The sequence below is a fragment of the Rhinopithecus bieti genome, unplaced genomic scaffold (assembly GCF_001698545.2).
Source record: "Rhinopithecus bieti isolate Rb0 unplaced genomic scaffold, ASM169854v2 scaffold_56845, whole genome shotgun sequence".
In the NCBI taxonomy this organism is placed as follows: Eukaryota; Metazoa; Chordata; class Mammalia; order Primates; family Cercopithecidae; genus Rhinopithecus; species Rhinopithecus bieti.
In genome coordinates this window covers 1,617,478-1,633,896 of record NW_016823722.1, presented here as the reverse complement: position 1 = coordinate 1,633,896, position 16,419 = coordinate 1,617,478, and the positions used below count along the sequence as shown (strand labels likewise).

The 16,419-nt window shown below is 41.7% G+C and overlaps 1 protein-coding gene across 1 annotated transcript; it reads left to right on the top strand.

Moving 5' to 3' along the window:
• Positions 1-1,195: 1,195 nt before the first annotated feature.
• PFDN4 (prefoldin subunit 4) lies at positions 1,196-12,743 on the top strand. The gene is made up of 4 exons (XM_017861736.1): positions 1,196-1,475; positions 7,528-7,635; positions 8,490-8,630; positions 12,168-12,743. Exons 1-4 carry the CDS (start codon positions 1,452-1,454, stop codon positions 12,297-12,299), a joined length of 405 nt encoding a protein of 134 aa, XP_017717225.1. The 5' UTR covers positions 1,196-1,451; the 3' UTR covers positions 12,300-12,743.
• The last annotated feature ends 3,676 nt before the right edge of the window (positions 12,744-16,419 follow it).

Below are 16,419 nucleotides of genomic sequence, written 5' to 3'. Positions count from 1 at the left end.
GGTCCATGAACGTCGGGGGTCCCTGAGACCTTTTCAGGGATCCATGAGGGCCTCCCTTTCCCAACTACATGATTTGTGTGAGGCTGGGGTTTTTCATACCTACAACTATACAACTAAACAGTGTATTTGGAGAGACTGAATGCAGAAGTACACATGAGAATCTAACCTGCCATTAAGCCTGATATTAAAGAGATCAGTGAAAATGTAAAACGATGACAATCTTCTCAATTTGTTTTGTCTTAGAAAATATAGGTATTTTAAGGTGTGATTTTATTACCATTATATTATTTTAAATGAATTAATAAATACATTTTAAAATTCTGCTTTAATTTCTAATACAGCAAATATCGATAAATAACCCACATAAAAGTTCTTTGGAGTCCTCAATAATTTCTAGGAGTACAAAGAGATCCTAAGGCAAAAAAAAATTTACTAACTGGGAGACACAAGTGTCAGAATATACAGTAACTGTTCCATAATATTGCTGTAAATTAATAGGATTGCCTATTCACAACAGCAAAGGCATGGAATCAACCCAGGTGCCCATCAGTGGTGGACAGGATAAAGAAAACATGGTCCATATACACCATGGAATACTATGCAGCCATAAAAAAGAACAAAATCATGTCCTTTGCAGCAACATGGATGCAGCTGGACATCATTATCCCAAGTGAATTAACAAAGAAACAGAAAACCAACCACTCATGTTCCCACTTACGAGTGAGAGCTAAACACTGGGTAATCATGGACATAAAGATGGGAACAATAAATGCTAGGGATTCCAAAAACGGGGAAGAGGGCAGGGGAAAGGTGTTGAAAAATTACCTAGGGAGTACTATGTTCACTACTTGGGCAACGGGATCATTAGAAACCCAAACCTTAGCACTATGCAATATATCCGTGTAATAAACCTGCACACATACCCCCTCAATCTAAATAAAAAAAAAAATTACATTAAAAGGAGCGCCTCCTCCTTTACACCACCTGAATTATCTTGGCACGTAAGTCTCAAACTCTATTTGCCAAGGCCATTCGTTCCTAGCTCTTTTACAGGTAGGTCAGCTTTCTCAATGCAAGTCTGTGGGACGGATGGAGAAAAATTGCCCCACCGTCCCCTTTGATCCTGCCCCAGCTGGGCCCCGCCGCGCTGAGCCTGAGACGCGCACCCTGCTGCCCGCGGCCGGAGCCGTTCGCCACACCCCCGTGTTTATGTCGGCCCACGGGGGGGTTGCCTGTCCCTTTAATTGGCATGTACCAAGTCTTTCCAGGTCACATTTCCTCCGTACGTCCCAGCCGTTTGGAATCACTAGCCAGAAGTCCAAGAGGAGGGAATGTGGAGACAGTGTTGTATTTTTGCGGGGAGTTCTGGGCCGACCGGGAGCGAGAGAACGCTCGGGGACGAAGCGCGCCATTGCGGCCCTCCCCGCCGCGTGCCGTAGTCTAGTCCCAAGATGGCGGCCACCATGAAGAAGGCGGTGAGTGGGGCGCTCGGGGCTCTGGATGCTCGGGTGGCGCCGAATCTCGGCCGCGGGGGTCGGGGCGCGGAATGCTGGGGATGCGCAGCTCCGAAGCCCGGCGTGGTACCCGAGGCCGAGGCCGAGGTCCTGAGAGCGGCCGCGCGGCAAGGCCTGCCCGCGCCTGGCGCCCTGAGCGTTTTCCTAGGCACCTGGCCAGCCGAGGCGGGGCCCCGGGGCTAGGGCCGGGAGCCTCGGAGGGCCCTGGGCCGCCTCCCGCGAAGCCGAGGGTGCCCCCGGGGAGTCTGAGGAACCTGCAGCCCCAGCCTCTCCCCTGAGGTGTGGGAAGTCAAAGGCCTCGTTGAGTGTGGTTGGCCTTGACTCGGGCGTTGCACCGGCATGATCGCATTAGCCTCATTGGTTATGGGTAGCTGCTGCTGGGACCGTGGTTACGAGTGAGGAAACTGAGGCCCAGAGATCGGAAGTCACCTGCCTCAGGTTACGCAGCTCATAAGGGGGACAGCAGGTTCCTGCATCCCCGGATTATCAGGCCCCAGAGCCCCCGTGTCCAACCCGGAGCTGCCCATGTCCACGCTCTATGCCCCCGAGTCCTCCAGGCTAAAACCAGTATTTATCAGCAGCCGGCCCTTTAGCTGTTTTCCTCCCCGCAACTCAGCAAGTGCAATGGGTTCCTCCCCACTTTGCAGGTAAAGAAACTTAGACACAGAGCAACGTTAGGGGCCCCAAAGTGACTCAGCTAGTAAGAAGCTGAGCTGGAGTTCGAACTCAGGTTTGGTTTGGTTTTTCTCAAAGCACACCTATGTAACCACTAAGCAGGCTGAATTTCCATGTCGGGTTTATAATCCCGTGTCTTCCCAGATGCGTAAAGATAGCTAGACAGAAGAAAAAGAAAAGTGGAGATGGGGAAGGAAATAACGACTGACAATTTGGGGAGCTTTACAGTGTGCTAGGTATAACTGTACTTTTTTTTTCTTTTTTTGCGTGTATTGTTTATCTTATGTTCTTTAGGGGAGATACTGTTTTTATCCTTATTTAACAAATGAGAAAACAGGCACGGAGGCAAAGCTAGCATTTAAACACAGGCATTCTGACTCCGGAGTCAGTGTTTTAAACTGCGATAGGGGGTCTTCGATGAGACTCTCTTGGCTGGAGGGATTTGCGTTCATTCCACTTTTAAGACCACATTAGAACTTCCTTTGCTTTACCCCTATCCGGTACCACATAGTCTATGCCATCTGTGCCTGGTGTAGGGTGACCCATTGCCCCCTTTTGTATGAAATTGAGGGACTGCCAAAACAGGGAAAGCCCCAGTCAACTCAAGATGTGTTGCTCACCCTACTATTGGGTTATCCAAAAATTCTTACTGAGTCCCAGAGTAGGGTCCAGGGCCATGGTGACTCAAAAAAGTATGAAACTGGGTGAGATTCACTTCACCTCTAGCTTGTGAAATTGGGCCCTCTGGTGTTAGGTTAATTCCTTGGAAGATGCTAGTTGTGGTTCACTCCGTTTTATAGATATGGAAACTGAAGTGCAGAGAGGTGAAGTAAATGGTCAAAGAGGAAATGGCAGAAGAATGATTTGAACCTTGGATTTTGATTGCAAAATTTCTAATTACCAACTTTTTTGTTTCCCTTTCATTGATTCAGTAAATTTTTGGGGGCATGTAATATGGCATAGTCTCAGTTTCAAGTGGAGACAACTGCGGTGACCAGTGAGGAAGTTCTTCTCCCCTTGTTCTCATAGCCCCAAAGAATGTATGTTCCAGGACAGAGGCAGGCATTACTCACGTAGTCACACAGAAAACTAGTTTCTCTGATGAGAACTGTGAAGGAAAAGTACTTATGAAATGAGGACCAAAATGAGGTCTGTTTTGAGATCAAAGAAGGCTTTCCTGGGAAAGTGCCATTTAAATTGAGATCTGTGAGATTATGTAAGGAAAGGAAGGGAGAGTTGAATAGGGAATGAAGCATTCTAGAGAGGAGTATCTGCAGAGACTCTGAGTACATTTAATACAAGGAAGGCCCGAGGGCAGATAATCAGGGGCAGAGAGTTTGAGCCATGATGGGAAAAGAACTTATAGAAGGGTAGGTGGTGGCCAAAATATAACAGATCTTCGTTAACTTTGAAGCCTTTAAGAGTCACATGATAGATGTAATGTCCTCCTGTAGGTGTTTCCAGTGTTATGAACAATTCCCGATAGATTATCTTACATGTACGCTTTTCCCCTTTGCCCTCACTGGGAGAAAACATACGTGTATGCCAGTGAGTGAGAGTGAAACAGAGAGAGATAGCCCTTTGAGTTTAATGAAAAGCAAATCATGTACAGTCTGGAGTACTTTACATTTGTAACACATCGTTATCTCTCAACAGATCATGATTTTGCTGGGGAGAATGTTTAGATGAGATGATTCAGTACTCTCATCTCTAAAGTTCTGCCTTCTAAGATCCAGTTCTTGACCATAAGGAGGTCCGCACTTTGATTTCTGTTGATTGTCCTGCATACAAATGTCCTTTCCTCAGAGAGGCTACCTTTGACCTTTATCTAAAGAAGCCTCCTTCACTCCCCAGGCCCCCAAAACTTTCTACTCCTGAGCTATTTTATTTTCATCATCACGTTTGTCACCATCGAACATTATCTCGTTCATCTTGTTTTTTTCTCTTCCTCCACCAGGATGTATGCTTGCCAGGTGGGATAGTGGCTGTCTTGTCATGGCATATAGGAAACAGTAATTGTTAAATAAACTACTGCATGAATGAAAGTTGAATATAAAAATTAGCTGGGCATGGTGGCGTGTGCCTGTAATCCCAGCTACTCAGGAGGCTGAGGCACGAGAATCGCTGGAACCCAGGAGGTGGAGGTCGCAGTGAGCCAAGATCACGCCACTGCACTCCAGCCTGGCGATAGAGCGAGACTCATCTCAAAAACAAAAACCAAAAAAAAGTTGAGTACAAATACAAAGCAAAAGTTTACATCATACAGACTTGGTAGATATATTTTTAAAAGTAAAAATAAAAGACTGAAATTGGCCAGAATTTATTTCCAGGGACCCAGCTGTCAGTGCAGACTCCGAGTAATACCTAGACTTGGTGTGGGGCATAACTGAGTATGGTTCTGTTTCCTCCTCTAATCCCGTAAGATACTAGTTCTCAAGAAAAGAGCCCGGGGAATTTTAATTTTTACCGTGGATCTCGAGCAGGCATATTTCTCTTTGGCCTAGCAGAATTTCCTTCTAGATCTGGATCTGTTCTTTGTAATGATTTTTGATAAGCAATATTCAGGATATAAAATGCTTAGCTATCATTTGACTGACTCCATCATCAGGCTTTCTCCCACATGTTCATTTTATCAACCCTATAAGGTGGGAACTAGCTTCTTTTTACAGATGAGAAACCTGAGGTGGTTCCAAAGAATTGGGTAATTTGCCCAAGATTCCTGTTTGCTTGGATTGGATTCCAGCCTGACTCTTTCCACCACTCTGTGTGCTGCCTCAGATACTATACGATATGAAGACCTTCCGGAAGAATGCACATACTATACCTGCCATTTTGCATACAGTCTTGGGTTAAATTGACCTGTCAATGTCCATTGACCCTCCCCCAGTTAAGAATTACCCACTTCTGGCTGGGCGTGGTGGCTCACGCCTGTAATCCCAGCACTTTGGGAGGCGGAGCCTGGCAGATCACCTGAGGTTAGGAGTTCAAGACCAGCCTGGCCAACATGGTGAAACCCCTTCTCTACTAAAAATACAAAAATTAACTGGGCGTGGTGGCACGTGTATGTAATCTCAGCTACTTGGGAGACTGAGACAGGGGATTGGCTTGAACCCAGGAAGCGGAGGTTGCAGTGAGCCGAGATCATGCTACTGCACTTCAGCCTGGGCGACAGAGTAAGACTCTGTCTCACAAAAAAACAAAACAAAACAAAAAAAAAAACAAACCTACCCACTTCTTGCCAAAATGCAGCTTCAAGAAATGTAGGAATATTCTAGGACAGGGAGACTAAAGCAGAAGCCTCTGTGAGCCATCAAAGGCACTGACATCTTACCTTCTGCTGCAAACAGCACTCCATGGGTGGCATGCAGTGTATTTGACTCACACATCAACTTTAGCCCTTAACCCCAGTGGGAAAACGACCAGAAGGATCTGGATACCAGGGGCCACGTCTGTGCTGATGGCTGTGGTTTGGTGGGGCTACAACAGGAAATACCTGCTTTGGAAAGACAGAAAGCAGATAGCCAAATTCTCTCTACCACATTTTGGAAACTATGTGTTTATGAGTTTGATCAAGCATGATTTAGGTTTAGATTCAGAAACCATGTATTAGCCTCAGTTATGTGCCAGGCAGTCCTGCACTGGATCTGTTCATGTGAATGGCTCTGTTGAGCCCTCACTATGACAAATGCATCTCTAAATACCTGCCAAGGTCTTCAGGGATTCAGTGTTCAAACAAAATGGCATATACTCTTCAGGCAAACAGGAACTCTTCAGAATTCTTTGCTATCTATTTGCATAGGGAATTGACAGTTCTCACTTAGGCAAAATGACTTGTGTGCCAAGATATAGACTTTGGTTTCTTGAGTGTAGCTCAGTGTTCCCCAACTTCCATATTCATCAAAATTATGCATATGGTTCAACACTCAAAGCTAGACAGAGTGTAATGTAAAGAATTTTTTCTGGCTATCTTCTGGATTGTTGAGGTGGAGTGAGAGCCTGACAAAGGGGAGGGATGTGTTATATTCTGACCACTGAGCTCTGTATTGCTTGACACAGCCTTTCAACCTCTGAGAAATAAAAGGTCGCATACTTTAAGTCGATGGTCACGAGAGACCAGGTCAGGGATGGAGTGTGGATGTTGTGAGCTCATTACTGTTATTGTGAAAGAACCAAAAGTAGTTCTTCAGTATGAACTATTTTTATACACACACAAGTATCTTTCCTCCTTTAAACTAGAATCAGGTGCTCTGGTTTTCATTTTATAAATGGAAGGGAAACCCTAAGGAGAGTCTGGTTTTATTTTTTAGCTTTATTTTTTAAAAGATATGTGGTATCTCCTTGAAAATCTGATGAAAGCAGACATCCTGCTGCTTCTTCCAAATGTTCCTAAGCCTGTGTACACACTCACACACACACGTGCACATTCACACAGATGCATCTTTGCATTCAGTTTCCGAGAACTCGTGGACCTGTCCGACCTCTGGAGCCAGTCTCCCTGGGTTGAAATCAAGCTCCACCACCTACTGGCTATGTGGCTTTGGGCACATTGTATAAAGTGTACCTCAGTTTCTCAATCTGTAAAATAGTACTGGTGATCCTCCTTAATAAGATGGATTGGAGGATTAGCAGAGATAATGAAGTACTTAGGAAGTTTTGGCACATAGTAAACTCAATCAGTGTTAGCTATTTTTTTATTATTTAATGGGTACTTTATGTTATCCAAGTACTCTTTATTTGCAAATTTGTAAATGTAATCACATTAAATATTAATTTTTAAATACTAAACATTCAATTTTCTTCATTTTTTAGTGAAGTAGACCTTATTAAGATATTTAAACATCCTACATTATAGACATAATTTTTGCTATGAATGGAATATAGCCACTGAAATGTACAGTGACCCTTTAGCCAGTAAGCTCATGCAAGTTTTAGCTCTAAGGAAAAAAACACTGTGAGACATTTAGCAATATATTTGACCGCGTAACTTTTTGTTCCCTGGGTCATCTTAATGAAAGAATGCTCCAACTTGAGAAATTCTGCTCTGGGCCAAAAGTTGGCTTTTTTCTTTCCTTTTAAAAGGACTTATTAATTGTTCTTAGTATTTGCAATATTTTTATAGCTTAGGAATTATTTTATAGAGTATCAGAAAAGTTTATAGATTTATGAACAAACCTTAAGCTGGTGGAGCAAAGAATAAGGCATTTGTTAAATTCTGTACTTCATGTGATTCTTGACTGTATGAGTGCAAGTAGCTTATTGAGTTATTGTTGAGAAATGTAAAAAGCTAACTTATAACTTCTCCATTAAAATTTTACAAAAACTTAAACACTTTTTTCAGGCTGCAGAAGATGTGAATGTTACTTTTGAAGATCAACAAAAGATAAACAAATTTGCACGGAATACAAGTAGAATCACAGAGCTAAAGGAAGAAATAGAAGTAAAAAAGGTATTGAAAATAATTATTAGAAGAATAAAATTTTTTTGCACTATAGCTACTAAAACTGAACTCAGTTAACAAGTGAATATGTATTTCTCTGGGCTCTTTGTTGCAGATGAAAAACGCGATCCACTCTAGTTAAGCAGAAAGTCATTTTTTTTTAAAAGGGATATGTGATAACTTACAGAATTGTTGAGGAACTTGAGTCTAGACCGAGGGTCCAGGAACAAGTCTTGGAGAACTTGGCTGGCGATGGAGCAGCTGTTGCCTTCACCGATCCCAGAGTCAGCTGTCTTCCCAATGAGGAAGCCGCCCTTGCAGACCTAGGAACACCAAATTGCTGCTGCCATGTCACCTACCCCTGTAAATCGGGGCCTGTGTCCAGCTGTCTCCCTTGAGTTGAAATCCGGCTCAAGTGCATTCGATTGGTGGAATTGAAGTTATTATCACTCAGGCATGCTGGTAGAGCATTCATTACCGGCATGATTTACTTGCACCCTATCAGCAAGCAAGGCTGAGAAATGTAGGTTGGTTTTTTTGGTTTTGTTTTTGTAGGAGGGCAGAATTCACAAAGTTGAAAATTGTTAAAATAGAAGACATTCTGAGTGACCATGGGTGCCTGCTGTCCACCACAGGGTGCTTATAGCGATCTGAAAATATCCAGAGGACAATGCGTTAGATAGCTCTAGGTGCTTGCTTGTGAAATGTCCTCTAAAAAGTTACCAATTAAAGTCTTATTCTAATGTGGTAATAATACCTTTGTGAGAGGGTCCCTCAGAGAGTTGCTGTCCTCAGATTACAATTGGCCTTTAGCCTCTATCAGAGAACTTTGGCTACATTTTCTTTGCCATTTGCATTTATAGAAACAACTCCAAAACCTAGAAGACGCTTGTGATGACATCATGCTTGCAGATGATGACTGCTTAATGATACCTTATCAAATTGGTGATGTCTTCATTAGCCATTCTCAAGAAGAAACACAAGAAATGTTAGAAGAAGCAAAGGTATGTTCAATGTTAATTCTGAAATTAGAATTTATATCATTATAAAGAACATGTAATTGTAGATGTAGGGAAATAGTGGATGCTAGCGATAGCTAATACTTCCTGCCTTGTTAAGTCCCAGACATGCTCTGAATGCTTTGCCAGCAGGATCTTATTGAATCCTAACAATGACCTGTTATCCCAATTTAGGGACAAAGAATAGAGGCTTAGAGAGGTTACGGGATTTATTCAAAGTGATACATAGACAGTGGTCTTCTGACTCCAGAACCTTGCTCAAAACTAAGTATTTAGAAGGTATAGCATATATTGAAGCAGAAAAGAAAAATCCCCTGTAACTCTACCCAGAGGTAACCATTCATAGTGAACATTTTCCTGTATTTCTTTTACGTTCTCTCTGCCTCTCTCCATGTAGTTTGCTTCCCAGTTTGGACAGTTAATGTTTCAGGAGGAGCATTTTTGCTGGTTTCGTTGAATGTTTGTTTGTCCAGCAGATACTCATTGGGAGCCTGCTCTGAGCCAGGCACACAGGCCTTTTCAAAACATCGTTTCTGATGACTGTTTAATATCATGTTGATGGTTATCAACTGGGGTCACGGGTCTTATTGTTAGCATTAATTTGTTTCCCGTATTTTGCTGTAGTAATGTTACTGTGAGCATTCTTCTACATAAATCTTTGTTCACATTTAGAAAATTGTTTTGAGGAAATAGAGAAGTATAATTACTGGGTCAGCATATGAGTTCTCTGATAGTGTCTGAGACATTTGATACATGGTATGAAATTTTCAGTTCACATGCCTTCTAACTATATGGGAGGGACAGTCACATTGTTTGTCTATGAGAAGCTGACGGCAATTAAACCTTTCCTAATGCTTTTGCTAATTAACCTGATTGCTGAAAGTGATAGTCTCTCTTCTTCAAATGTCATAAAAAGCAAAACTTCGTATGAATGAAACCCACATTTAGTAAATCTGGGGAAGAACTATCATTTACTCCTGGGTCTTTCCATGCAGACATGTTGTATGTCTCCCTTACATTTAAATCTTTTCTTCTTGGTCAAATTTTGTGATTTTTGTTCTTTTTATTTGTTTAACCATTTAAAAAATATTTGGAAGTATTCCCAGATAGTTCATGGTTTTTGTGGCTATTGTGAATCCCCTGCCCCACGCACGGATAGATACTGAACCTTGATTGATTTATTTAGTTAGTTTTTGAGATGGAGTCTCACCCTGTCACCCAGGCTGGAGTGCAATGGCGCAATCTCGGCTCACTGCAACGTCTGCCTCCTGGGTTCAAACGATTCTCCTGCCTCAGCCTCCTGAGTAGCTGGGATTACAGGTGCCTGCCACCACGCCCAGCTAATTTTTGTACTTTTAGTAGAAACCGGGTTTCACCATGTTGGGCAGACTGACCTTGTGATCCACCCGCCTCGGCCTCCCAAAGTGCCGGGATTACAGGCGTGAGCCACCTCACCCGGCTGAACCTTTATTTTTTTACTCCTTCATTCATTCTAGAATTCTAGAATGAATGAATTGAGTGCTTACTCTGTATCAGGTTCTGCCATGTACTCGGGATAATTGGGGAAAACAAAACCTGCCTAGCCCTTGCCTGCATGGAGCATATAGTCTAGATGGGAAGAAAGAAAAGTAAACAAAACAGATAATGAGTAGAAAGTGGTATGAGGATAGACGTGGCTTTAAGAACATAGGAAGAGGAATCTATACTAGTCTGGACATCAAGGGTCAGGGAAGGGCTCCCAGGGAAAGTGCTCAGATAGCAGCTGAGGAATATGTGGCTATTTAGCCAGAAAGGGGCGGAGGGTGTTCTAGTCGTGAGAAGCAGCATATATAAACGGCCATAGGATGACGGTGGTGGAAACATAGACCTGCAAGAAGGTGTATTTGCTGGAGATTTGGGAGCACGTGAAATTGTGGCCACATCTTGGAGAACTCCAGTCAGTTGAGTTGAAGAAATTGTACTTTGTCTTAGCAGGGGTCAGCAAACCTTCTGTGAAGGGCCAGAAGTATATATATATTAGGTTTTGTGGGCTGCATGGCCTCTGCCGTAATTGGTATGAAAGCAAGATGAGTCAATCTGCATGGCTGTGTTCCAATAAAACTTGACAGAAACGAGCTTCAGGCTAGATTTGGCCTGTGGGCTATAGTTTGCCCACTCCCGTCCCAGAGCAAAGAGGAGCCTTCAGAGATTTTTGGAAAAGAGAGAGATGACTGGATTTGTGATATTAAAATAACTTTCTAGTGTCTTATTTTACTTATTAACCAGGTTTTCTCGGTATAGAAATTTAGAATTTATCCCTTTCTAGCAGCCATATGTCTTATTTCTATTTCTTGTTTTGTAACAGTGATTCTCAAACTTTTAGCACACATAAAAATCACAGTCACTCACAAGGCTTGTTAAAAATTCAGATTGCTGGGCCCAACCCAAAGAAGTTCTTTCGGGAGGGCTGAGGTAGGGCCCCAGAGTGTGTGTTTCTGACAAGTTCCCAGGTGATTTTGTCCCTGATACTGGTCTGGGGGCCACCCTTTGAGAACCAGTGGCTAGATTTCTAAAACAGCAACACTGTCAATATTAGATATTCTTTTGTTTCTAATGTTAGTGGGTATTTGGTTTGTATGATTTCATATTTTTTTGTCATGTTTAGGAAAAAAAATTGTTTTGATCCTAGCCAGGAAGGAACTTATGACTTTTTTCTTTTCTTTTCTTTTTTTTAACAAAGAATATATATTAACATTTAATCTATTAATGAGGGAAGCATTAACATTACAAAACTGGTTTTAGAATTGAAGAGGCTAAGTATCTATAGATAGGTAGGTAGAGAGAATTGTCCTTTGGAATTGTATTTTTAATTACAAATTGACAATTTATAATTGTATAAATTTATGGGGTAAAACGTAATGTTATAATTTATTAATACAATGAGAATAATTAAATCAAGATAGTTAACACGTCTGTCACCTCAAATACTTAGAAAAATATCTGACTTTTCACTGGGCAAAGCTGTTCTGTCTTACAAATGAGGCACTTTTTACCACTCTTTTCCAAAGTGTAGCCCCAGAGGTCTCAAAGTCAGTGAAAATTTCTGCCAGATTTGGATCATAAGTTGTTATTCTTAATTATTGGTGGTTGGTGGTGTGAGTTTCTGTCATTTCCTGTAGTCTCATAGTTATTTTGTTGTTGGAAAAGCTGGGTTAGAAGCCAGCAGGCCCAGGATAAACTGTTTATAGAAGTCTTTGTATTTGCTTCTTTATTAGAAAATAATTTAGAAATTAATTTTTTACTATTTTTTGGATCAGCAGAAACTGAGAAAACAAGCTTGATTTATTCTGTGATAAGCAAGTATGGACCATGAATTAAAAATGCCCATATTCAGACATTTAGACCTAATTGTCAGTGTTACTTAGCTGCCTGTCCAAGTTTAGAAGGTTCTTGACCTAAAATTCTTCCCAAATATTATTTCAGACACAGATGCTCAGAAATTATCCAATTGAATAGAATTAATTTAAATTATTTTTTTTCCAGAAAAATTTGCAAGAAGAAATTGATGCCTTAGAATCCAGAGTGGAATCAATTCAGCGGGTGTTAGCAGATTTGAAAGTTCAGTTGTATGCAAAATTTGGGAGCAACATAAACCTTGAAGCTGATGAAAGTTAAACATTTTATAATATTTTTTTATTTGTTTAATAAACTTGAATATTGTTTAAAATGATAATTTTCCTTCTTCAAATGACATGGAACGCAAAACTTTTTGTTTTTTTAATTTTCATTTATTTAATGGAAACTTGCCTATTTTCACATGTCTGCTTATTTATTTTATATTTTTAAAAGAAGACAGTATTCACCTATGTATTTTGCATAACGATTATATCAAGTCTAGGAGCTTCGTGTCATTAAAATCAGTTAAGCAATCTTTTCTGTTTCTATATTATTTAGAATATTTGTAGTTGCAATTTTCACATAAGAAAATTTAACAGTTGTGTCATGTTGTTTCTGTCTGATTTTAATTGCTGTCTAATGATGGGGAAAACACAACAAAAAGATGCACAGTCCTGCATCCTTGCTTATTTCACAGCTAAAGCTTTGTCACAGACTTCAAAATACATATGCATATATTTTATTTAAATATATGTTACATATTATATTTAAACATACATATTTCACATATTTTTTACATACCTATTAATATCAGAGATTTGAGTAAAAGAATGGGTCATGTTTAAACATGTGCCCTTTATACAGACAGGGCAGAACCACAGAAGAACATCTTAGAAACCGAGAGATGTGCAGAAAGAAATGTTTAGTGTTTTTTTTTTAAATTTTAGATTTTTGGTGCTTTGTAATTAATTGGGGTTTATATTGATAAAGATGTGGAAGTTAAACAGCTGTGTACTTAAAAGTAAGACATTTCTTAAATAAAGGGTACGTTTCCTCCCACTACCCCACAAAAGACACACATTTTGGGATTTGGGAAACCTAAGTGTATTAACTTTCCAGCAGATGGCACTGATGTGCCAAAATGTGACTGGGAGGATCTTAACACAAAAATGAGATTGTTAGGATTGAATATACATAATTTTAGAGGAAATATTTTTAATTTTTAAGGCTAAACTGCATATGTATTTTTTGGTTCAATGTTTATAAACATGAATTCAGGCTTAAAGATAGATGATTATATAATTTCTAAAATTCTTAATACTATAAAGGCAATTTTTTCTTTTCTTTTCTTTTTTTGAGATGGCGTCTCACTGTGTCGCCAGGCTGGAGTGCAGTGGTGTGGTCTCAGCTCACTGCATCCTCCAATTCCTGTGTTCAAGTGATTCTCCCATTTCAGCTTCCCGAGTAGCTGGGATTACAGGTGTGTGCCACCACACCCAACTAATTTTATTTTTAGTAGAGACAGGGTTTCACCATATTGGCCAGGATGGTCTCCATCTCTTGATCTTGTGATCTGCCTGCCTCGGCCTCCCAAAGTTCTGGGATTACAGACGTGAGCCACTGCGCCCGGCCAAAGGCAAATTTTTAAATTGCTGCAAAAATCTTCCCAAATAGTGATATTCCAGTTCTAGAAAATGACTCTTACCAAGGATATTTTTTTCTTGCGTCCATTTGGTTAATGTTCAGTTACAGGAGTGAGGCTGGGGAAATAAGTCAGTCAAGTTGCAGCAGGAAATAAAATCAGAATAATTTGAGGAAACTATCCAAAATAACAATGGTGCCGGGTAACCACTAGGGTCCTTTTGTACCCTCAGAGGCCAGGGGAAAGAGCAACTGCCCACGTCACTCCCTGCCCAGGGAAAGTTGCTCTACATCTGGGGAGGAACACAGCCAGCCTGTGTCATCCCTGCAGTGGTAGAGCCAGGGGACTAGACACCCTGACCTCATTCTCTCTCCCTCCAAAATCCACCTCTGTCCTACCATTGGCCAAACCCAACCAGAGTCCGGAGGTGGTCCACAGAAGTCATTCGCCTGCAGGACATGGGAGAGGTGGGGAATGGATGGATCTGGGGACCCTCCAATGGAAGATCTAGCATAGGAGGGTGACTAAAGTTTAGCCCTTTAGAAATGTTAACAACGAACACTCGTCTGACATGGGCCAAGAGACTGAACTGTGTAATTCAATGGGACTTTAAATTTTGTCTTGCATGTTATCAAGAAAACCTAATACAAAAACCCAAATATCTAACATCAGTGGGATGGAAGGGTGTGATGTCGCTAACTTCATTTTCTTACCTGTGACATTTTAGAACATTACAAATATTTGATTCCCGTTTTAAATTCATTTCTAAAGGCTTTGCTTCTTTTTGTGAATAGTAACTTCCCTGGGCTAGGTGAAGACTGGTGAACAGCACGCACTGTATCTGAAGGGAGAGGAAGAAACGTCAGCTTCGGCCAGTAGTTGCCACAGAGGGAAGTTTTGATCTGGATTTGTCACTTTATTTTTTTAAGCAGGACTCCTGATTTGTATGTGCAATCACTCTTTTTAGACTGCTCCACTATTTGTTTTTTAAAGCAGTGCAGGCTACACAAAAGATCATTGCACAACAAATCTGACCCTGAGACTCTGCCAGTTTGCAAACTCAGGTGGACCATAGGATATGTCTTGTGCAGGCTTTTCACAAGAAGTGGTAGAAGTCTTATGAGCGGCTATGCTTTGCTGCTGACTTTACTGTTTCAATATCTCTCAGATCCATTCATTTATTTCCATCTCCACAGCTACCATGATCCTTGTCCAAGCCTGTGGGCTCTAGTCATAAGCATGGCTAAGTAAGGAAGCAAGGGGATAGAAAATCCATTTGAGACAGGGTTTTGACAGGGGGTCTCTAAAGGGTTTTGAATAGAAAGGTAATTTACTTGATTGGAGCAGTGTTTTTAATAATTTGTCAGTTGTTAGGTGGGCTTTACTGCAGAAAGACAGAGGTAGAAATACTGGATGTTATTGTACCTTCTCTGGTGCGTCGAATCAGTTGGCTGAAGATATACCAGGACTTAGAGAAGGGGTGAAATGAATAAATTTTGTCAATGATTGGGGAAATGAAGGTGAAGGTAGAAGGAGAAACCCAAAGAGAACTTGGTTTTGAGCACAGGCCAGTACAGCTTGCAATAGGTTTTCTTTGGCTCTTATAGTTTAATAACAACAACAAAAACAACAAAACAAAACAAAAACCACCCTGAATTTGTTGCCACAATCAAATCCAGAGATCTCACATGAAAATGCACAGTTTGGCAACATTGAAACCATATTTCTAAAAGACTGTCTTCAGCTGCTCACGCATTAGACAAAGCAGGCTCTCTCCAGTTCACCCCAGTCCCCACCTAGCCCACTACCCTCATTAATATTACCTGCGTGGTGCCTGTCTGTATTTGCTTTGTAATCTCTGGTTGCCCGCTGGTAGTGTAAGCAGAGTCAGGAAAGAAAGAAGTGTCTGGTTTGCAGGAAGCAGGGCTGAGGAGGGGGAGGGTGAGAGAAGGGCACGAGCTTGGCATCAGCACTTGGACTTCCCAGGGCATCAGCCACGTGGAGACATGTAATTGGCAACTGGAAAAGTGTTGAAGCTTAGGATATGCGGGACTAGGGAGGTATATTTGAAAACCCTTTCATTCTAGAGAAGGGTTTCTTAACATTTAACGCACATAAAATCACCGGGGATTTTGTGACACTGCAGAGTCTGGCTCCGTGTGGGCTCGGGCTGAGATGCTGCCTTTCTAACAAGCTCCCAGATGACACTGCTGCTGCTGACCCCTGGGGCTGTGCATTGGACAGCTAAGGTAGCTTGCAACGAAGAAGAGGACGTGGGGGAAATGCAGGTGGGAGGAAAAAGAAACATGAAAGGAGACAGAAGCTGCAACGGTAATGGGAGATCCACAAGAGTTGGTAATGGGAGATCCACAAGAGTGTGGATCCCAGAAGCCACGATGAGAATGTTGAAAAGCAGGAGGGAGTGTGAACAACAGCAAACAGTACAAAGTGGCCAAGCCAAGAAGAGCTGAGAAGATGGAGCTCTATTTGACAACTAAGAAGATCCTTATTTCCTTCAAAAAAGAGTTAACCCACCCCTACCCCTTACACACAAACCGGAGCTCCAAACACCCTAGCCCCCGACCTGAGGCCCCCACACCTGACTCCCATACTCCTGAACCCCACGCACACCTGAACCCCCCACACAGCTGAGTTCCCATAGCCCTGAGGCCCAAAACCTAAGTTTCTCCACACCTAAGATCCCCACATCTGAGCGCCACATATAACTGAGTCCCCGTACACCTGAGGCCCTTAGAC